The sequence below is a fragment of the Schistocerca serialis genome, chromosome 8, assembly GCF_023864345.2.
Source record: "Schistocerca serialis cubense isolate TAMUIC-IGC-003099 chromosome 8, iqSchSeri2.2, whole genome shotgun sequence".
NCBI classification, from domain to species: Eukaryota; Metazoa; Arthropoda; class Insecta; order Orthoptera; family Acrididae; genus Schistocerca; species Schistocerca serialis.
The window spans coordinates 247,552,378-247,576,362 of NC_064645.1; the positions used below are offsets into that span (position 1 = coordinate 247,552,378).

Consider the following 23,985-nt stretch of genomic DNA (forward strand, 5'->3'; position numbering starts at 1 on the left):
TGTCCCTTTCATAATATTGTTGTCATGGAATTACTGCATATACATCATACTGTTTGAGCACCAGTACTAATTGTATGATGGAAAGAAAGAAAGAAATGATTGATACTTATGTTGCTATTCATGTGTCAGTAAATTTTTGTACATATTTGAATTTCTAAACTTAGCTCACTTTGTGTTCTCATGATAAATGCTGTTTTACTATTATATTATCTAGGTTAGTCATTGGTTAAGATCTCCTGTGATCACTACAATAGTTCTGTGAGGACTGGGGTTTTACACTGCTGTAGCTGTGTGGGACAGTCTTACAGCCATTCTGGTACTTTGATCACTGGCCATGATGCTATAAACCCATATGCCTTTTTTTTTGGGGATGGGGGGGTGGGGGGTGGTGGGGGGGGGGGGGAGGAGGAGGTGAGGAGGAGTATTCTTTCTTCCATTTTGTCTCACTAATCAGTTCCCTATGATATCCTATTTTTCCTTTGTCAGCCAGGCCATTGTACCATATCTATCTATGTTTCCTTCCACTTTTCTCATGTAGTGTAAACTTCTCATTATCAATAATGCAGCCTGCCTGTTTTCCTAAGAAAATATGACGTTTTTCCTGTCACAATTATAAAATACCAGCTGTAGATATAACATATCATGAGTTGTTATTATGTTTTGTGAAGAGAAATGGGAAAGTTACAATTGTTGGAGTAATTTTGTGACATTTTAGCTGTAACTAAATGCCAAATCGATGCTTTTAAGTTAATTCTACATCTACATCCATACTCTGCAAGCCACCTGACCGTGTGTGGCAGAGGGTACTTTGAGTACCTCTATTGGTTCTCCCTTCTATTCCAGTCTCGTACTGTTCATGGAAAGAAAGATTGTCAGTATGCCTCTGTGTGGGCTCTAATCTCTCTGATTTTATTCTCATCGTCTCTTTGCAAGATATACGTAGGAGAGAGCAATATACTGCTTGATCCTCGGTGAAGGTATGTTCTTGAAACTTCAACAAAAGCCCGTACCGAGCTACTGAGCATTTCTCCTGCAGAGTCTTCCACTGGAGTTTATCTATCATCTCCGTAACACTTTTGCCATTACTAAATGATCCTGTAACGAAGAGCGCTGCTTTCCGTTGGATCTTATCTCTCTCTTCTATCAACCCTATCTGGTACGGATCCCACACTGCTGAGCAGTAGTCAAGCAGTGGGCAAACCAGCGTACTGTAACCTACTTCCTTTGTTTTCGGATTGCATTTCCTTAGGATTCTTCCAATGAATCTCAGTCTGGCATCTGCTTTACCGACGATCAACTTTATATGATCATTCCATTTTAAATCACTCCTAATGCGTACTCCCAGATAATTTATGGAATTAACTGCTTCCAGTTGCTGACCTGCTATATTGTAGCTAAATGATAAGGGATCTTTCTTTCTATGTATTTGCAACACATTACACTTGTCTACATTGAGATTCAATTGCCATTCCCTGCACCATGCGTCAATTTGTTGCAGATCCCCCTGCATTTCACTACAATTTTCCATTGTTACAACCTCTCGATATACTACAGCATCATCCACAAAAAGCCTCAGTGAACTTCCGATGTTATCCACAAGGTCATTTATGTATATTGTGAATAGCAACTGTCCTACAACACTCCCCTGCGTCACACCTGAAATCACTCTCACTTCGGAAGACTTCTCTCCATTGAGAATGACATGTTGTGTTCTGTTATCTAGGAACTCTTCAATCCAATCACACAGTTGGTCTGATAGTCCATATGCTCTCACTTTGTTCATTAAATGACTGTTGGGAACTGTATCGAACTCCTTGCGGAAGTCAAGAAACACAGCATCTACCTGGGGACCTGTGTCTATGGCCCTCTGAGTCTCGTGGACAAATAGCGTGAGCTGGGTTTCACACGATCGTCTTTTTCAAAACCCATGCTGATTCCTACAGTTGATGACAGGGCTGTAAAATGTTGAAAATATTTAAATTATGAACTTGCCAAAACCACCAAACAAGTTTGGATTTTATAATGAATTGGTGGGCTCTTCTGCTGAAGATATTGCTCAAGCAACAACGAAGAAAGCAATTGAAGAAGCTGTGACAGATAATGGGAATTGTAGAGATTTAACTTTTGCTTTAGATGGATCATGGCAACGTAGAGATCATAAATCTCTATACGGAGTTGTGACAGCTACCAATGGAGACAGTTGCAAAGTAATTGATGTTGGTATTATCTCAAAACATTGTAGATGTAAGGGCAATATCAAGGATGAACTTAGTGAAAGTTGTGAAGCAAATTTTCATGGCACGAATGGAGTGAAGGAAATAGAGGAGTGAAAGCAATTTTTTCCAGATCACAGGAGTGGTATAATGCACAATACACTAACTATCTAGGAGATGGTGATTCTAAGGGATATAAAGCTGCAGATGAACTCAAACCTTATGGCAATGTAATTCACATTAAAAAACAGGAGTGCATTGGATATGTGCAGAAGCATATGGGGCTTGCTTGCACAAACTAAAGCAGGCATTAGGATCCAAGAAGCTTAGTGATGGTAAGTCCCTTGGAGGAAGAGGAAGATTGACAGATGAAGCAATTGATATATTGCAGAGGTATTATGGGTGCAATTAGGCAAAATACAAGAAGCATTGAGCATATGAGAAGAGGAGTATGGGCATTATTTTTTTCATACTGCATCAACAAATGAGCACCCACAACATGCACTGTGCCCCACAGGTGATGACTCATGGTGTAAGTACCATCAGGAAAGGAATATGCCCATAAAAAGAGTTTACCAAATGCTGTAATTGATGTAATTAAGCTCATATTCAGAGATTTATCACAGCCAAGTTTATTGGAAAAGTGTTTACATGGGAAAACACAAACTCCAAATGAAATTGTAAATAATTTAATTTGGATTAGGATTCCCAAAAGAGTGTTTGTACAGATAAAAACATTGCTTTTTGGAGTGTATGATGCAGTGGCAACATACAATGAAGGAAACATTATCAAATGTGATGTGCTGAAACTTTCAGGTTTCCAACTAGGACACAACACCATTTCCACAATGTGCCTAATTGATGAAGAAAGACTAAGAAGTGCAGGAAGAAGAGACAAAAGCCTACAACATGCAGCAAAAGGGAAGAAAAGACCAGTGAAAAGGAAACTAACTCTGCAAAAAGAAGAGGATGCTGATAATCCATCATATGGGGCAGGAATGTATTAAAAACTTTGGATGCCATTTCCTGTAACTTTAAAATTTTCATCTTTGAGGAACATTTTCTCAAAAACTGCTAACAGTATATCAATGAAATTTATACACAATATTGTTTACTTCTTTTCCTTAATTTTTATAGCAAATTGTAAAAAAAAATTGTATAATGCAAGAGTTATAGAAGAAAAAGTGCAAACTTTTAGAGAAAAAATAAGCATCTGTTAAAAAAAATTGCGAAACAAAAACCAATAAATATTTCCTAACATGGCATTGTAACTTTGTGGAGAAATATTCACTGAACATGTAATCCAAATTTCAGAGCAATATGTTTAATGGGTTTAGAAAAAATGTTCCTTCTATTTGCTAAAATTAACATGGAGGCGATGGATCATTCCAGCTCCCCTTAATAAATCAAGACCAGAGCTCAAACTTGTTTGTCACATGTCAAAAATGTTTCTGACATGTAAAGTTTGCTCTTCTTCTTTTTTGGTTGCATGCATTCTCTTGTAGAGTCTCATGCATAAATTTTATGCATGAAATTCTGAGTATGTGTGGTGTAATGTAACGGATAAAGATGAATAAATAGTAGAACACAATATGTCAGCTTAATAAACAACACAATACACTTTTTACTGCACATGTAAATGTTTATGAACAGATCTTTATTTTTTGCTCCATTTAATTATTATTTATTATGTTGTATGGAAGATTAATTAATAGTATCTTTACCCAATTTTTGTAAAAACAATGCTTGATTCTCATGTAAATACTTGCTCTGTCTTTTTTTATTTGAAGTAAAATAAAGCACATGAAATTATACTATGTAATAAGTTCAGTTACAATTGTTATCAAAACGAAAGCTAAAGTAATTTTGTCAATGATAAAGGCTTTCTAATTTTAATTGTGAAAAACATGTATGATGTGAGTTTTGATTTGAAACAATGTAAACTTAATAAATTTTATAACGGAAATTGTAATTATATTTTGTCATGTAAGCCATGGTGTGATAAGATAATTTTAATCACTAATTGTAATTATAGCTAAATTGAGATATTATATCAATATTACGTGCACTGGTTCACATTGTTACAGATATATTTGTGTAGTGGTGGCTGTGCCCTCCAAACCAAAACATTGCAGAAGAGTACATTAATGTACAAGCCTAATGAGTGCATAGCAGTACAGTGCCAAGTCAGTCTCATTTCAGGTTCAAAATCTGTAATTTCAAAATCAATTTAACAGAAAAAAATGAAGATTATAGAAAACTGTCGATCAGTCTGGTGGCACTGCTGATGTGAATAAATGGAAAATCATGTACAAAAAATTGCCAGGTTATTGCTCTGCACTACAAATCATGGACCTGTTTATTCAGCCTCAAAGCCAAATGCTAATATTAATTATATTCTAACTTCTATCTGACAAGAAATTGACTCTTATTATATGTTCTGAATAGTGTTTCAATTTAACCACCAGCAAGGTACAAACATATTTTCTGCTAATGTTAAACAATAACTTGTATTATATGTAACAGATGGATAGTAATGTTAGAACACACTTACCAATGCATTTATCATTTGGAGACAAGTAAAAAATGTCTCAGATCTTCATAATTCTTTCTTTTTAATTTACAGACATCTCTTACAAAATATTCTCTGAGAAGGATAAGGGTGGAAAAATATGAAAAAAGAAAGCAAACACACTAAGTACAAAATCTGACTGTCTAATGTTTCCTCTATGTTTCGAGGATCTTTGCAGACCATGACATGAAGAAAACTTTGATTTTCTTATTTAGCGAGGAATGTAGAATATATGTCCCTGTAGTCATTGTTTTTAATATGTAATGATAGAGTTGTGTTCTGTCTGTTGGTAGTTAGATTGTGATTCAGCCTTTGAAGAATCTTACTTCAGTAATATTTGGCTAGCAAGCAAAGGATGATGGTGATATTGAGTTTCAGATTACCAGACAATGCGCCGTCCTGTTGCGAACTGCAGACCTCCTCAAAGTTTTTCCTGGAGTGAAGTCATGTAGTATTATTGATAGTGATCAATCTATACCATCCCAAACAGGCTCAATTTTCATAATATCTATACAAGTGGAAGCCAAAATAACTTAATGAAGAGAAGAAGCATAAATGTGAGAATCTGTCAGCAATGACTTGACTGTCATGCTGATGAAGGTGAAATGTTTTTGAAATCACTGGAAATGAAGCACAAGTTCATTTCTTTGAACCAAAGAGCAAACAAGAGAGCATGGAATGGAAATGTCCAGATCTCCAACCAAGATGGAGTTAATGAGTCAGCTCTCTGCAGTAAAAAATGAGGTTCACAGTTTTTTGGGACACACAAGGGTCAATTCTGGAACATTACCAGGAAAAGGGACCAAAGTAAACAGCCAACATGGCAGTGATATGCTTTGAAATAAGTTGAAGTTTGCAATTTAAAACAAACACCAAAATCTCTTGCCAAATGAAGTTTTTTTGTTTTTTTGTTGTTGTTGTTTTTTTTTTTTGCATGACAATGCATGTTCACATACCACTGCTAGTACCATTAGACTCTCCCAAATATGTATTTAGGGATGTTGGAGCATCCCACAAACAGCCCTGATCTCACCCTGTTGGATTGCAATTTGTTGAGTTCATTTAAAGATGGTTTGTGAAGCTATCAGTCCATCACAGATTATGAGGTGAAAGAAAGTGATGCCCTACCAAACAATTTTTCTGATGGTACTGGAAAGCCTTTGCAACAGTTGACCATGTGTATTGAAAAATGGGATGACTGTGTCGAAAAATGATTCTATCGCAAATTTTGTACTGTTGTTGGAATAAATTATTGACATGTCATGCAGATACTTTTTGATTTACCCTCTTAACAATTATGTGTCAGTAAATACATGCATGGTCTTAAGCCAGAATTTGTTTTTAGAGCTAGTGATGTTATAAATATTCAAACTACTTTGACAAATGGTTTAGCTACAGAGGGCAATAATTTCTGAAGAAGCATACTTTGTTTCCCTTATGATGTAGAATGATTATGGTGTATAGCATAGTCACTTCCTCCAATGGAAAATACTTACCTGTCCATTAGAATAGAAATTCCGTATACACCCTTCAAAACCTATTGCATTTGGACTTGCATTCCATTTATAGATTTCTGGTGGTATTTCTTCCCAGTAAATGCCACCAATCTGTAGAGGACTGTTTAAATTCAAACGCTCACTGAACTTAGAAACTTTGGCCTTTACAAGACAACTTGTTCCATTAAACAATGATGTTTTCATGTCTTGCAGTTCCACAACATCAGCTGATTTGCAGTAATCTAGTATGAGATGAACGTTCTATAACAAAAATACAAAATTATTCAGCCACATCACTTCATCTGTAAATACAGAACATTTATAGGTACAAGATAAGATTTTTCAATTTCTTAAGTAAAAAAGACTGAGACAACAAAAACATGAAACTTCCTGGCAGATTAAAACTGTGTGCCCGACCGAGACTCGAACTCGGGACCTTTGCCTTTCGCGGGCAAGTGCTCTACCATCTGAACTACCGAAGCACGACTCACGGCCGGTACTCACAGCCCTACTTCTGCCAGTATCTCGTATCCTACCTTCCAAACTTTACAGAAGCTCTCCTGCGAACCTTGCAGAACTAGCACTCCTGAAAGAAAGGATATAGTGGAGACATGGCCTAAACACAGCCTGGGGGATGTTTCAGAATGAGATTTTCACTCTGCAGTGGAATGTGCACTGATATGAAACTTCCTGGCAGATTAAAACTGTGTGCCCGACCGAGACTTGAACTCGGGACCTTTGCCTTTCGCGGGCAATTGCTCTACCATCTGAGATACCGAAGCACGACTCACGCCCGGTACTCATAGCCCCACTTCTGCCAGTATCTTGTCTCCTACCTTCCAAACTTTACAGAAGCTCTCCTGTGAACCTTGCAGAACTAGCACTCCTGAAAGAAAGGATATAGCGGAGACATAGCTAGGCCATATCAGTGCACACTCCGCTGCAGAGTGAAAATCTCATTCTGAAACATCCCCCAGGCTGTGTCAAGGCCATGTCTCCACTATATCCTTTCTTTCAGAAGTGCTAGTTCTGCAAGGTTTGCAGGAGAGCTTCTGTAAAGTTTGGAAGGTAGGAGATGAGATACTGGCAGAAGTGGGGCTGTGAGTACCGGGCGTGAGTCATGCTTCGGTAGCTCAGATGGTAGAGCACTTGCCCGCGAAAGGCAAAGGTCCCGAGTTCGAGTCTCGGTCGGGCACACAGTTTTAATCTGCCAGGAAGTTTCATATCAGCGCACACTCCGCTGCAGAGTGAAAATCTCATTCTTTCAACAAAAACATTATAAATGCTCGAAAAGTAGCCATATTTACAAATTAATTTGGGATGTAAATGTAAAATGACTTGTTCCACATCATTACAATTTATAGTATAAAAGATCCACAGAACATGAAACTAACTAAACTACATGTACATATTCCTTTTCCAGCCAAATAAACAATAGAGACTAGATGTGCATTCATAACCACCATATTTATTTGCATGTGTTTGAGCATGAATTAATTACAATGAAATTTTAACAAGTTTCGGGCTTATTTATCTATACTGTGCCATTTTATCTCTTTAACTTGATGGTAGTTAATTATTTAATTCTATTTTTCCTTGAGATTGCTGCAATTATTATTACATTGCAATTTCATTTTAAGTAGGAGGATGATTGCACTTGCCTCAGAACCCCAAAATAAATCAATCTGATGCCACATTCCATCATTCAGCTTCTTCTTTACTTTTATAAATATCTCAGTGGTGTCATGACCTAAATGAAAAAGTAGTCTAGGCTCACCACTCTTTAATTCCAAAGCAATATAATCTGTAATTAAAATGACATTTCAGAAAAGTTGAAGCTAATTTTAGGAATACATAATTCAGATCTGACACAGAAGACATTAAAGCATACCTGATATAGTAACCCCATCAATTATGACGGGAGATAATGGACCATTGTAGAACAGCAATCCGTCTTCTTTATAGGTTAGAAATTCTACACTTACATGGTTTTCAGCCTGTGGTTGGATTGATTGGAACCAAGCCCAGCCACTTCCTTGAAAGCTTCTCACAGTTTGTTGGCAGCGGGGTCCTTCATACCCACTTGGACAGGCACAGCTGCTTCATAAACACATGTAATACAAAAAAGACATGACACATTTATAAAAACTACATCTTAAGTAGAAAACTAACTTTTTGTTTTCTAAATCAACACAAAGACTTCAGCTCTTTAATTATAATTTTGATAACCATATAGGAATAATTCTCTATACCATCACTTCTATACATCTCCATGATAGATGTCACATAGCAGATAGTCCCTAGGCACTAGTCTTGGCAGGAAAAAAGATTTCCATTTCAATATTTTGGTTGGGAAGGTGGTTATAGTGACAAAGTGTACCATACTTCAATGTCAGATCATGCACCAATCCCTATGTCTGGCATAGCACATGTGGCTGACATGGAACTAAAGTTCTCTGAGTTACAAACAGCAATATAGAAGGAAATGAAATCTTATTTGGTATTTTCTAATTCAATGCAACTAAACAGAGAAATTTCAGATTGCCTGCTCAACATTGTATATATGATTACTCATTAGTGTAGGACATGCTGAATGTCACGATAGAAACCGGGCAGCTATTGCAATTTACTCTCAACTGTTGTGGTGCCCCTACCAAGAGGATCATCAGGAGAGGATCATCAGGAGCCCATGATCTGATTCAATTGTTATGCAAACTGTGGACTGTGTGGTGAGTGTGTAACCAGTTTGACTTAGGTACTACTATTCTGGAGTCTATTTGTCTTTGGCAGAACTTTGATACAGTATGGACTGGACTTTGGTCTGGAGTACTAGCTTAGGTTAGCATGCAATGTCTCCAAGGAATGTCTTTTGTATATGTCTTGTTGTAAATAAGCTGGAGCAAGTCCCAAGTCCCCACTAACTCATGTGTAACTTGCCTTTACAAAAGTGGTGATGACTTGTGACCCGTGATTTGCACAAACATTTTTGTAATCAAACAAAAGTGTGGGAGATAATGACAAATATATTACAGGCAGTGCAAGCATTAAGGAGTGTAGCAGGAACATCTCACACACCACCAGCTCTTACGGCTTTTCTATGGTTTAATGAACAAGACAAGTGGAACACTTACTGTTGATGATTACAGTCATACTTTTTGGATAGTCAGATTTCCAGTACACAAAGAGAAAAGGGTATGTTCTTGTCACAAAATCCCAAAGTGTAACATTTAATATAAAAATTAGAGCCATTAATGAATATGGCAGAACTTGAGTTGTCCAGAACATCTTCTTTATTACAAGAAAATTCTTCAGCAAAAAAACATATTGTAGCCAAGTTACAACTTTGGCAATAAAAAATGGCCTGAATCAACTGTACACAGACTGGGCCACTAACCTACAGGGTTTAAGTGGGAACTGCAATTTTAAATGTTTGTGCTGGAAAAATTATGAAGACACTCTAGTAATGGACATTATAGTGGCTATTACACCTGACTTGGAATTGAGTAAAGATGCACTGAGGAGATCACATCAATCTTTGATTGAAGTAATGTGATAGCTAAAGTCAACACAACTGGCCCTGCAGCCCAGAGTGTTTTTATGATGGAAGAAGCATTGCAGCAGTCAGCTGTCCTGCACTGGTCATGCAAGACATTATGCCACCTCTGGTGGGGCCCTCATCTGTTCCATGGACTTATGACAATGGGCCACATCAGTGACAGCACTATTGGCTATCTGAATACATTGTTTTCTCTGCCATGCATGCAGCACAACCCCACTGCTATACAACATGTCATAGGTGGAACAAAAAGGAACACTTGCAAGAAGTACTACATGTTGTAAGAATTCCAGTGAAGATACACCTGAATGTGTGGAAGTAAGTAATAAACCTGCTGAATAATAAATCTACAGAAATCCAGATATCTCAGGACAAATCACAGTGAATGTGCTTAATGTGTTCATTGGGAAACACCCGGTGAGCTTTCTCTTGGACACCAGTGCTTCTGTGTTCTTGCTAAACTATTCTACTTATTTAAGTTTAGGGTTGCCACATTTTCAGGCTGCAGAGACAAATCTTTGGACTTATGAACATAGGGATGTAGATGTGCCACCCAGTGTCACTATGGAAACAGAATATCTGGAATAATATTACTGTTGACTGTTGTGGCAATACCCAGAGGGCACTGGTCATCAGGAATACCCTCTGATGGGACTATACCAGAATCTGGCAAATGAATCAGTCCAGTACCAGAGTACATCAGTTGTGATGTAATTCATGGAGTGTGTGATGAGTGATACATCAGTTTCATTAAGGGATGGCTATTGTGGACTCTGTTTATTTTACACAGAACTTCAATACTGTGTAGACTGGACTTTGCTTTGGAATATGGATTTAAGTTAACTTGCAGTGTTTCCATGGAACGTAAATAAACTGGATGAGTCCCCTCTAGCTTGTATGTACCTCAACTTACAAAAGTTGGCTTCAAAAGTACTATAATCAGGAGTCTGAAAAAATGTAATGTAGAAAACTTGATTTTCAGCCCAGGGTGAACCCTCTGCCAGGAACTTAATTGTGAATTAGAGAATCACCACACAGATGCAGATGATATGATTACTTACTTATAGTCATGGTGGTTTTCGGCCAGATGTTTTAGGGTTACATTCATAGCACAGCTCTTCATTTATGTGCTACAGTCATCAGTGTGTGTGAGCACAAGTGCACCAATGTAAGGCATCATATTTATAATGGTGCTCCATCGTATACCATCAGATGATCTGATTGGAGGGCACTGCAATGCATGTAACTTGACTGGGAGGGTACAGCTGCCAAAGATGTTGAGGCAAACTCTTTGGGTACAGAAACATTATGTAGAGAGAAAGGTTTGAAGCAGTATTGATCCTAATGTTAAGCACACACAGAGATTTAAAAAAAATGTGGAATACTGATGTTTTTGGCACAGATAGTTTTCAGAAACAGATGTAAGAAAAATATCAAGGATATCTGATATAGCCATGCATTCATAATGATGATGTTTATTGAACCTTTGGTTTTGGGTCTTCTTATTACTATGAAGCAGAACTTGATAAGCATTGTTCACTCACTAACAGACAAAAGAGCAGGGCTTAGAATCTTGTGAGAAAGAATAATTTTATCTCACTGGTAAGTGTGTCACTGTAACAGTAACTTTGTTTACTAGAAAGCAACAGCAGTTTGAAGCATTTGCTGGACATTCATGGTTGAAAAATGGGTAGTGGATATCAATCATTAGATCAACCCTGGGTGACCTAAGGATGTATCCTGTTAATCCGCTGTGCCAATGTACTGATAAGGAATCTTGAAGATAAAGAAAGGTATATGTAGTATGCGTGTAACATATGTAGTGACATACATTTTTGGGATGAGAATATTAAGCTCAGCAATATCTTGTGGGCTTTTTGAATGAAGTAGATAAAGTATGAGTACTATGACACTTCTCTTTATACCCATGAAACCATACTTATCCATAAGACAAATAGCACTCATCCAAGTTATCCAGTCCCTAAATCACAAATCCACAAATCATCAATTATTGACAATTATTTAATTGGATATATATAAGAAATCTACTCACCAAGTGGTGGCAAAACACACACATAAAAGACTGGTGTAATTGGCAAGCTTTCAGAGCCAGTGGCTCCATCTCCAGGCACAAGGGTTGAAGGGGAAGGAGGAAGGGTGAAGGAAGAGGACTGGAGAGGTCTAGGAAAAGGGGTAGATTTTGGGAAAGTCACCCAGAACCATGGGTCAGGGAGACTTACCATCCGAGATGAGAAGGAAAGACTGAGTGTTGGGGACTGTATCAGATGAGATTTGAGAACCTGAGAGCTTAAAGGTGGAAGACATATTACCCTGTCTTCCACATTTAAGCTCTCGGGTTTTCAAATCTCATCTGATGCAGTCCCCAACACTCAGTCTTTCCTTCTCATCTAGGATGGTAAGTCTCCCCTGACCCGTGGTTCTGGGTGACTTTCCCAAACTCTACCCCTTTTCCTGGACCTCTCCAGTCCTTTTCCTTCACCCTTCCTCCTTCCCCTTCAAACCTTCTGCCTGAAGATGGAGCCACTGGCTCTGAAAGTTTGCCAATTACAACAGTCTTTTATGTGTGTGTTTTGCCACCACTTGGTGAGTAGATTTTTGTGTCTAGCCAATTAAAGAAATACACAAATCAGATGAATGTAATAGCAAAGCACCAACAGAAATACCACATTCAATATAACATCACTAGACTCCTGTATCTTCAGTACTTTATAAGCATGGAGTGGTTGATCCATTTTCTATGCTAACAAAAACATTAGTTTTGAAGTACTAGTTAACTTTATACCTACAGAACCATTAGCACCATTTCTGCAGATTGTATTGTCCTTGTCTCAGCAACATTTAGGCAAACTGATACCATAATGGATATCAACCTATGCTGAATTTGTCTTATGTAAAGGGTAGCAACAGGATTGTTGTTGGGATTTTAATCTAAAGTTGGGTTTGATGCCAACAGTCCATGCTAGTCTTTCCTGTGAAAGTCTCTTCATCTGTGCATAACCACTCCAACCTACAACCTGCTCACTATATTTGAGTCTTGCTCCCTCTCTACAATTTTTTCCTCCCACACTTACCTCATTACCAAACTGATGATTCCTTGACACCCCAGAATGTGTTATGCCAACCGATCTCTCTTTAGTAAAGTTGTAACATCAATCCCTAACCCCTTCAATCTGATTCACTACTTCACTACTTATGTGGTCTTCCAATCTATTCTTGAACATTCTTCTGTAGCACCACATTTCTCATGCTCCTTTTCTCTTCTTGTCCGAACTATTTATTGTCCACATTTACCATTCATACAAAGCTACACTACAGACAAATATCTTCAAAAAGCTATTCTATCATTTAAATTTACATTCAAGGTTAACAAATATCCAGTTGCAGGAATGCTTTTCTTGCTAATGGTCTACATTTTATATCCATTCTACCTCAGTCATCATCAGTTATTTTGCCATAAAAGTAGCAAAACTCATCTACTACTTGTAGTGTCCCATTTCCTAACCTAATTCCCCCAGCATCACCTAATTTCACTTGATTGCATTCCATTACCCTTGTTTTACTTTTGCTGATGTTCATCTTACAGCTTCTTTTCAAGATTCTATACTTTCTGTTGGACTGATCTTTCAAATCTCTACAGAATTATAATGTCATCAGGGAATGTAAAATTTTTTATTTCTTTTGCCTGAACATTAATTCCTTTTCCTAATTTCTTTGATTCTCTGGCTATGTCAACTTGCATTCATTTATCTGTGGCCAATGATGCCTTAGTATCACCAATGATTCTGAAATCAGATAATGTGCAAAGAAATGGGATACAGAAGTAATAAGGAATGAGGAGGTATGTTTGGAGTTCTTTGTGGCTATAGATGTTATGATAATGAATAGCTAAGCAGGAAGTTCAGTTGAAGAGGAATGGGCATTTTGAAAAAGGACAATCACAGAAGATGGAAAGAAAACCATTGGTTCAAAGAACTTAACTGTAAAGAATCCAGGGGTAACAAGATTATTCAGTTGATTGATGAAAGAAGGAAGTACAAAATGTTCAAGGAAATTCATGAATACAGAAATACAAGGCACTTAGGAATGAAATAAGTAGGAAGTGCAGGGAATGTAAGGTGAAATGGCTGCATGAAAGATGTGAACAAACTGAAAATGAAATGATTGTCGGAAGGGGTGATTCAGCATATGGGAAAGCCAAAAGAACATTCACTGAACCCAAAAGCAAGGGCAGCAACATTAAGAATGCAATGAGAATACCACTGTTACATGCAGAGGAGAGAGCAGATAGGTGGAAAGAATATGATGTAGTCCTCTATGAGGTGGACGACTTGTCTGATGACATGATAGAAGAGAAAATGGAGTCAATATGGAAGATATAGGATTTCAGAATCAGAATTTATAAGAGCTTTGGAAGACTTAAAATCAAATAAGGCTGAATGGACAGATAACAATCCATCAGAATTTCTAAAATAATGGGGGAAGTGGCAACAAAATGACTATTCACATTGATGTGTAGAATGTATGAGCCTGGCTTTCAGAAAAATATCATGCACACAATTACGAACACTGCAAGAGTCAACAAGTGTGAGAATTATTGCACAATCAGCTCAACATCTTATGCATCCAAATTGCTGACAAGAATAGTACACAGAAGAAGGGAAAAGAGAATTGATGATGTGTTAGATGAAGATTGGATTGGCTTTAGGAAAGGTAAAGGTACCAGAGTGGCAATACTGAGATGAAGATGATAGTGGAAGCAAGACTAAAGACAAATCAAAATATGTTCACAAGACTTGTCAACCAGTAAAAGGCCTTCAACATTGTAAACTCATGTAACACGTTCAAAATTCTGAGAAAAATTGGGATAAGCTACAGGGAAAGATGGCTAATATACAATATATACAAGAACCAAGAGGAAATAATAAGATTGGAAGACCAAGTATGAAGTGCTTCAATTAAAAAGGGTGTAAGACAGGGATGTAGTCTTTCACCCCTAATGTTCAATCTATACATCGATAAAGCAATGATGGAAACAAACAAAGGTTGAAGAGTGGAATTAAAATTCAACAAGAAAGGATATCAGTGACAAGATTTGCTGATGACATTGCTACCCTCAGTGAAAGTGAAGAAGATCTACAGCATCTACTAAATGGAATGAACAGTTTAATGAGTACAAAATATGGACTGAGAGTAAATCAGAGAAAGACAAAAGTAGTGAGAAGTAGCAGAAAAGAGAACAGATTGGTTACTGCTGCTACAATGGCAGGTTATCAAGATTTAAGTGAGTTTGAACATTGTGTTATAGTCGGCACATGAGGAATGGGACACAGCATCTCCAAAGTAGCGATGAAATGGGTATTTTCTGCTATGAGCATTTCATGAGTGTAGCATAAATATAAGGAATGCAGTAAAACATCAAAGCTCTGACATCACTGTGGCCTGAAAAACATCCTGCAAGAATGGGACCAATGATGACTGAAGAGAATCATTCAATGTGACAGAAGTGCAACCCTTCCACAAATTGCTGCAGATTTAAAAAAAAAGTCAAATGTGTGTAAATTCCTAAGGGAACAAACTGCTGAGGTCATCAGTCCCTAGACTTATAAACTACTTAAACTAATGTAAACCATGAAACTTCCTGGCAGATTAAAACTGTGTGCCAGACCGAGACTCGAACTCAGGACCTTTGCCTTTCGCGGGAAAGTGCTCTCATTCTGGTAACATAAGCTAACTTATGCTAAGAACAACACACACACACACACACACACAATCATGCCCAAGGGAGGACTTGAACCTCTGGCAGGAGGGGGCGACTGCAGATTTCAATGCTGGGCCATCAACAAATGCCAACATGCGAACCATTCAACAAAACACCATTGATATGGATGTTTGCAGCTGAGGATTTACTCATGTACTCTTGATGACTGCATGACACAAAGCTTTATGCCTTTCATGGGCTCATCAACATTGACATCAGACTGTTGACCTCTGGAAACATGTTGCCTGGTCGGACGAGTCTTGTTTCAAATTGTATCAAGAGGATGGACATGTATGGGTATGGACACAATCTTACGAATCCATGGACCCTGCATGCCAGAGGGTACTGTTTGAGCTGGTGGAGACTCTGTAATGGTGTGTGTGGGGCATGTGCAGTTGGAGTGATATGGGACCCCTGACATGTCTAGATACAGCTCTGACAGGTGACACATTCGTAAGCATTCTGTCAGATCACCTGCATCCAATCATGTCCATTGCGCATTCCGACGGACTTGGACAATTCTAGCAGGACAATGTGACACTCCACACATCCAGAATAGCTACAGAGTGACTCCATAAACACCCTTCTGAGTTTAAACACTTCCACTGGCCACCAAACTCCCGAGGCATGAACATTGTTGAGCATATCTTGGATGACTCGCAACACGCTGTTCAGAAGAGATTTGCGCTCTCTCATACTCTTACGGATTTGTGGACAGCCCTGCAGGATTCATGGGGTCAATTCCCTGCAGCACTAATTCCAACATTAGTCAAGCCCATGCCCTGTCATGTTGCAACACTTCTGCCTGCTTGCGAGGGCACTACTTGATATGAGGTAGGTGTACCAGTTTCTTTGGCTATTCAGTGAGATGTTCAATGAATGGTTAAAAGCAGGGAAACAAGTTAAAGTACTGTGGTCAGAACTGAAGCAAATTATATCAGAATGTGGAGCAAAATCTATTTCATAATAAGTCATAAAGTAAACTTCAGACACAATTTATTACACTAGAGCAGTGAGAATAATGAAACAGATGGTGAGAATGCGTAATATTTACGTCAGGAGGGGACAGAGCAGCAAAAGTTGGCCTAAAAAAGGAGTTAAATGAACAGGGCAGCAAGAATTGGGCTAAAGGAAGAGTTAAAAAGTCTCCTGGAACAGCAAATGGTTCAAATTTAATAATGGAGGCATATGTTGCCATAAAAGTAATAGGACCCATCAAGGCAGCAGGGGTGGACAGAATAAATGGAAAAATACTAAAAATCATGAGTGCTACCAGATTAATGCAAAGAAATGGTGGTAATAAGTGTATACACAGAAAAAGATCTTTCTTGATCTTCATTGACTGGGGTGTGGCTTAATTGTGCACTTGCAGACTTTAACATTGACTTTTATGGAAATTTTACCTCACAGTCTTGTGAATTTTAAGAGCATAAAATTAACAACTGTATCACTTTATTTGTCTGGCCTTCTTACAATGAGACTTCTGTGATTGTATAGGTTAAGTTGAGATCAAATTGTGACCATAGTTAGTTTATACATAATGTTTACAAAAGTCCTTTTCCTTTCAATACCCTCACGGGGAAGTTTTAATTAATAATATTAATGAAACAGCTGACTAAGCTGGTGGCATAGCAGCCCAGTAATAAAGACCAAAAGAGGTAGAATATGGAAAATAATTCAAGTAATAATAATTTTTTTACAGGGGTGGAGGGACTGCCATGAACAATATACTAAAGACCTCGACTAGCTGGAGGTTTGGAGGAGGGATGAGTGTGGGAGTGTGTGTGTGAAGCTTACTTTTGTGTCTTTCTCCTGAATAACTCAAAAACTGCAACCTCTAGAGAAAATTAAACTGCATTAAATTTCCTGCAAACATAGGCCCTATTCAGTTTTTCTTGAGGACTGTGTAAGGAAGCCGAAAAAATATTGAAAATCTTGTACACCATGCATGTACTATAGCTTAGGCAGATTTGCAGCCCAGTTTATAGTAGTTTCCCTACTTGATGCAACACTGGTGTCCCAAATTGTTCATCTCAGTTTCTTCTATACCACTGTGGTAAATTGTAGACAATTATTGTTTACACCTTGTATACAAGAGTGTTTGCAGGAAGTAGGGTGTTGGTGTAAGAGCCAGCATGGACACAGGTCAGGTTTTTCATGAGAGTCACATCTATTTGGGTTTCAGCAGAACCGATTTGCAAAAGAGGACAACTTGACTGTATAGCCATTGATCTCTCCAAAGCCTTTGATAGGGTGAATCACAGGGTACTGCAAATAAAACTGCAGAGGCTGAGTCTTGATGAAAGAATAGTATTTTTTCCCCAGTCTTTTGACCAGTTTGATGTGGCATGCCATGAATTCCTCTCCTGCACTAACCTCTGTGTCTTAGAGTAGCCCTTGCACCCTACATGCTCAATTATTTGTTGAATATATTCCAGTCTCTGTCTTTCCCTACAGTTTTAACCTCCTACAGCTCAATCTAGTACCATGGACATTATTATCTGGTGTCTTAGCACATGTCCTATCATCCTGTCCCTTCTTCTTGTCAGGTTTCCCATATGTTCCTTTCTTCACTGATTTTTCAGAGAACCACCTCCTTATTTCTTATCTTACCATTCTACCAAATTTTCAATGTTCTTCTATAGGACCATATCTCAAATTCTTTGAATTTCTTCTGTTCTGGTTTCCCAATGTCCACAATTCACTACCATTCAATGCTGTAATCCAACCATACATTCACAGAAATTTCTTCCTAGAATTAAGTCCCATGTTTGATACCTGTAGACTTCTCCTGGTCAGGAATGCCATCTTTGCCTGTGATAATTTGCTTTTTGTGTCCTCATTGCATCACTATCATTACAAAATAAGGGTGAAATTCATGGAACAACAATGCGGTGAATGCTCTTTATGTTAACAGAGAAGTAAAGGAATAGAACAAGCTAGCAGGAGATATCCTCAGTCCATTTCCACAAACTGTCCTAAATTTGAGTACCTGGACCAACAGTGGCAAAACACCAAAGATTATAGACAAAAGGAAAACGGTAAATTAAGTTTTGTAGTAAATTATTATATACTATGGAGATAATGTAAATATGTTATGTAAAAATGTCATGTTCAGGACCTTGACATCAGCTCTATTTGTGAGTAAATAAATGTTATGTCACATACATTGGGTTTATGAAACAGATAAAGTGCCCTCAGACTTCAAGAAGAATGTAACAACGAACCAAAGAAAGCAGGCAATGATATGTCTGAATATTAGCAAATCATCATCAGGATTATATTTAATAAGCTGTGAGAGCCAAATATTAACATTAATTTTTTTACAGAAGAATGGAATGGTGTAAAAGCCAACCTTGGGGGAAAAACAGTTTAGGTTCCAGATAAATTATGGAATACAATTTATCTGGAAGATAATGTAGATAGAAAAAAACCTTAGATTTATAGCATTTATAGGGTAAGAAAAAGTTATTGATAGTGGTGGCTTTGAAATTATGAAGTTAGCAGGGATAAAATAAAGGAACTGATAGGTTATATATGACTTACACAGAGATCAAACAATGGAAAATCCAGGATGCAATGTACCAATATTATGAGAAGGAAAGTTGCTAGTCACTGTATGAGTTGCAGATGCCTATCTGAGTTGCAGATAGGCACAATAAAAATATTTTCACACTTAAAGCTTTTGGCCAATGGTCTTTGTCAACAAGACACACATATGCATGCTTATACTCATGCAAACGCAACTCACACACACGACTGCAGTCTCAGGCAACTGAAACCAAACTGTGAGCAGCATCACAAGTGCATGGTGGGAGTGATGACTGGGTGGGGGAAAGGAGGAGGCAGGGGTGGGGAGGGGGAGGGATAGTATGGTGGGGATTTTGGACAGCGAAGTGCTGCAGGTTGGATGGTGGGCAGGGGAGAGGTGCGGAGGGAGGGAAGGAAGTAGGGGAAAAGGAGAGAAATAGAGAGAAATAAAAATAAATAAATAAATAAAATAAAATAAAAAAAAAAAATAAAAAATTCATCCCTACTTCTCAATATGTACATTGAATAAGCAATGATGGAAATAAAAGAATGGTTCAGGAATGGAATCAAAATTATAGATGAAAGGATATCAATGATACAATTTGCTAATGACATTGCTATCCTGAGTGAAAGTGAAGAAGAATTACATGACCTGTTGAATGGAATGAACAATCTATGGATTACAGAATATGGACTGAGAGTAAACTGAAGAAATACGAGAGTACTGGGAAGTGGCAGAAATGAGAATAGTGAGAAACTTAACACCAGCATTAATGGTAATGAACTAGGTGAAGTTAAGGAATTCTGTTACCTAGGCAGCAAAATAACCAATGACAGATGGATCAAGGAAGACATCAAAAGTAAACTAGCAATGACAAGAAGTGCGTTTCCGGCCAAAAGAACTCTACTAGTATCACACATAGGACTTAATTTGAGGAATAAATTTCTGAGAATGTATGTCTGGAGTACAGCATTGTATGGCAGTGAAACATGGACTGTGGGAAAACCAGAACAGAAGAGAATCGAAGCATCTAAGATGTGGTGCTACAGACAAATGTTGAAAATTAGGTGGACTGGTAAGGTAAGGAATGAGGAGGTTCTGTGCAGAATTGGGGAGGAAATGAATATGTGGAAAACACTGACAGGACGATAGGACAATCTGTTAAGACATCAGAGAATGACTTCCATTGTACTAGAGGGAGCTGCAGAGGGCAAAAACTGTAGAGGAAGACAGATACTGGAATACGTCCAGCAAATAACTGAGGATGTAGGTTTCAAGTGCTACTCTGAGATGAAGGGGTTGGCACAGGAGAGGAATTCGGGGTGGGTCACATCAAATGAGTCAAAAGTCTGAGAGAAAAAGTTTACCAAACCAAAAAATGCTATTATTAAGCTGCACAGTCTGGAACCAACTTCCAAAATGAATACTGCTTGTGGAATTACAGGTCTGAAAAGCAGAAGATGGAAACAGGAAAATGGCTCTTATAAATGAAGTATATTGACATTGTGGGTATTTAGCATCTACACACAAAATTAACATCTCTCTGAAATAACCTGAAGCTTCAGCTATGCTGAACTGTGCATTACCAATTTAAGAGGAGAGAAATTTCGGAACTGTTGACACCCCTAAACATCCTCTCAAGACATTACAAAATAAACTAGATCAAAGTAAACTCAATGCAAACCAACATGTGTTTTTGATCTGATAACAGGGAAGCAAAGAGAAATTAAATGCTGTTAGGGAAAACACACACAGCACAATTTAAAAATAACCAGGGAAAACTGAAAATCAGTCTGGGATGCATAGTTATTTAATTTCAATAACATTATTGTTGCATAATTTACTGTAAAAAGTGTTTTCTTTATACTATGGTCAATATTATAACAATGTTTCTCATTGTGAATATTAGCTACAGCTGAATTGTGTATGTCTGAATTGCATTCTGCTCTAATATGACTGAAATTTCTGGAAATGATGTCATATTAACATCTACTAAGTCTGGATTTTTGCCCATTCTATATCTGTCAACGCTGTTGTCTTGCTGTAACTGCCCTTTCTGATATTTGACAAGAATTAATAGCCAGAAAATTAAAGAAAGCAGTAACAACTAAAGCTCACCCTCTGTTCACTTGCCAGCAAGCAGGGGCACATTTTTAGTTGAGAAAGATTTTCCTTAAGACAACTGAGGCATTCAAAGCACCACCAGAAAATGAAACTATGAACATGGTGTGCCAGAACCAAACATTTTGAAATATGGATGAGACTTGAGGGAGGGCTCCCTCATAATCACACAGAAGCATGAGTCACCTGGAAACTTAAAATCACTCAACTGCATCTATTTTAATGTCACAAGGAGCAAAAAGGTCTTAGTACAAGGTCTGTGGGACACAGCAGACTTCAGCTCACTTATCATCATGTCACTTACAACCAGTCTATTTTACTATAGGAAATATATTGAGAACTATCATCAGTGCTCTTGAGGTTGCCAAATTCTAGTCTGCAGTTGTCTAAGATTTGTAGCCTTTGTATTTTGTCTTAAGATGCATAGATCTGTGTTATGTGTTGTACTTTCTTCTCTTTAAGATATTCCCTGATTTGTATCTGTCAACTTCAAAAGTATGTGATGACCAAAACTTTTAAAATCTCTTCAGATGTAAAAATAATTATATACCAGTACCTTACCTTACACTGCTTTTTTCCTTTATGCAGTAGCCGCCATTATAGCAATGTTTTTCATTACATGTGTTAGCTCCAGCAAAATTTTGTGTAGCTGGATTACATTTTGCTGTAATAACTACTGAAATTCCTGCTAGTGAAGTTGTATTGGCATCAACTAAGACTGGATGGCTGCCTATTCTGTAGCTGTCAATGCACAGATCCTGACAATTAATTTTGTCAATAAAACAGTAGTGTATTCCAGCCATAATCAGATCAAGTTTGGTTTTCCTTTCTATCTGAAAGAAATGCCAAATAGATATTGTAACTATCACAAAATATTAAATTATTTTAAAACTGACTGCAAAGAATAGACAAACTAGAACTGAGAAATATGTATGGATTTGACATGATATACAATGGATTAAATTAGCAGAACAATGTATAGCAATAGGTCAGATAGTAATACAAATGAAATGTCACAGAATCCCAACCCTCTGGAACTTTTTTTTTTTCAGAGAATAAAGTGAGGGGGAGAGCAAAAGGCAGAGAATAGGTGGGTGAGTGAGTGAGTGGGTGAGAGAGGGAGAGAGAGAGAGAGAGAGAGAGAGAGAGAGGGAGGTGTGTGTGTGTGTGTGTGTGTGTGTGTGTGTGTGTGTGTGTGTGTGTGTGTGTGTGTGTAAGGGATGTGAGAAATGAGATGACAAAGAGGGGTGGAGGTAGGCAGCATGTATGAGGGTAACTCCAAAAGAAATGCACACTATTTTTTTTAAATCCACCTTTTATTCTACATGTTTGAAAGTTTTACAGTGTGTAGATACATCCTTTAGGAACAGTATTTTCATTTCTCCACATAATTTCCATCCCTCTCAACTGCCTTACACCACCTTGGAACCAGCACCTGTATACCCGCACGGTAAAATTCTAGACCAACCTGTTGGAGCCACTATTTGGCAACATGCACAAGGGAGTCATCATCTTCAAACCTTGTTCCACTGAGAGAGCCTTTCAGTTTCCCAAAGAGATGATAGTCACATGGAGCCAGATCATGACTGTAAGGCGGGTGTTTCAATGTTGTCCATCCGAGTTTTGTGATGGCTTCCATGGCTTTTTGACTGGCATGTGGCCGTGCACTGTCGTGCAACAGCAAAACATCCTGCTTTTGCTGATGTGGTCGAACACAACACAGTTGAGCTTGAAGTTTCTTCAGTGTCACCATGTATACATCAGAATTTATGGTGGTTCCACTTGGCATGATGTCCACAAGCAAGAGTCCTTCGGAATCAAAAAACACCATAGCCATAACTTTTCCAGCAGAAGGTGTGGCTTTTAATTTTTTTCTTGGGTGAATTTGCATGATGCCACTCCATTGATTGCCTCTTCATCTCTGGTGAAAAATGATGGAGCCATGTTTCATCACCTGTCACAATTTTTCCAAGAAATTCATCTCCACCATTCTCGTACTGTTCCAGAAGTTCGCTGCATACCGTTTTTCTTGTTTCTTTGTGAGCCACTGTCAACATCCTGGGAACCCACCTGGCACAAACCTTTTTTAATGCCAACACTTCCAGTATTCTGCAAACACTTCCTTTTCCTATCCCAACGTGGCATTCACTGTGATGCATCTGTCAGCAGTCACCAAATCATTAACTCTCTGCACATTGTCTGGAGTGTGTGCAGTACGAGGCCTGCTGCTGTGAGGACAGACCTCAGTATTGCCGTGCTGACTTTCATTATGTAACCTGCTTGCCCACCGACTAACTGTACTGCGATCAACAGCAGCATCTCCATACACCTTTTCCAACCTCCTGTGGATGTTTCAGTATCCCTCTTTACTCAATGTTCCAAGTGAAATGATTTCCTATGCCATGGCTATAGCTATTTCAGAGTGTTTCTATGTTGTTATGTTTCATCTCTGTTTTGCTATGTTTCATCTCATACTGGGTGGTTATGATTTAACTGACAGTGTTTTGAGTGCTGCAGTAATAGCTGTACACATTGCAGGGTGCTGGAACGTCATACATAAGCTCATTAATCAGTATGCTCACAATGTAGTGCTGTAAGTAGTCAGAATGTGGTGTGGATGCAGGGAAAGGGGACGAACAATCAAACACATGATAACGGTGCTTCTGGCATTTTATTACATTAGGGTCACAAGGTACAACATGTGTTCAATACTGTC

The 23,985-nt window shown here is 38.1% G+C and overlaps 1 protein-coding gene across 1 annotated transcript in view; it reads right to left on the reverse strand.

The window, feature by feature from the left end:
* The window catches only part of LOC126416953 (neural-cadherin-like), a 124,005-nt gene that overhangs the window by 74,811 nt on the left and 25,209 nt on the right, over nt 1–23,985 (reverse strand). The window contains exons 12-17 of the mRNA XM_050084834.1: nt 21,831–22,102; nt 8,173–8,378; nt 7,943–8,085; nt 6,282–6,542; nt 5,914–6,018; nt 5,742–5,808 (exon numbers count right to left, since the gene is read on the reverse strand). Of these exons, the coding sequence (XP_049940791.1) occupies nt 5,742–5,808; nt 5,914–6,018; nt 6,282–6,542; nt 7,943–8,085; nt 8,173–8,378; nt 21,831–22,102 (1,054 nt within the window). The remainder of the gene's footprint in view (nt 1–5,741; nt 5,809–5,913; nt 6,019–6,281; nt 6,543–7,942; nt 8,086–8,172; nt 8,379–21,830; nt 22,103–23,985) is intronic.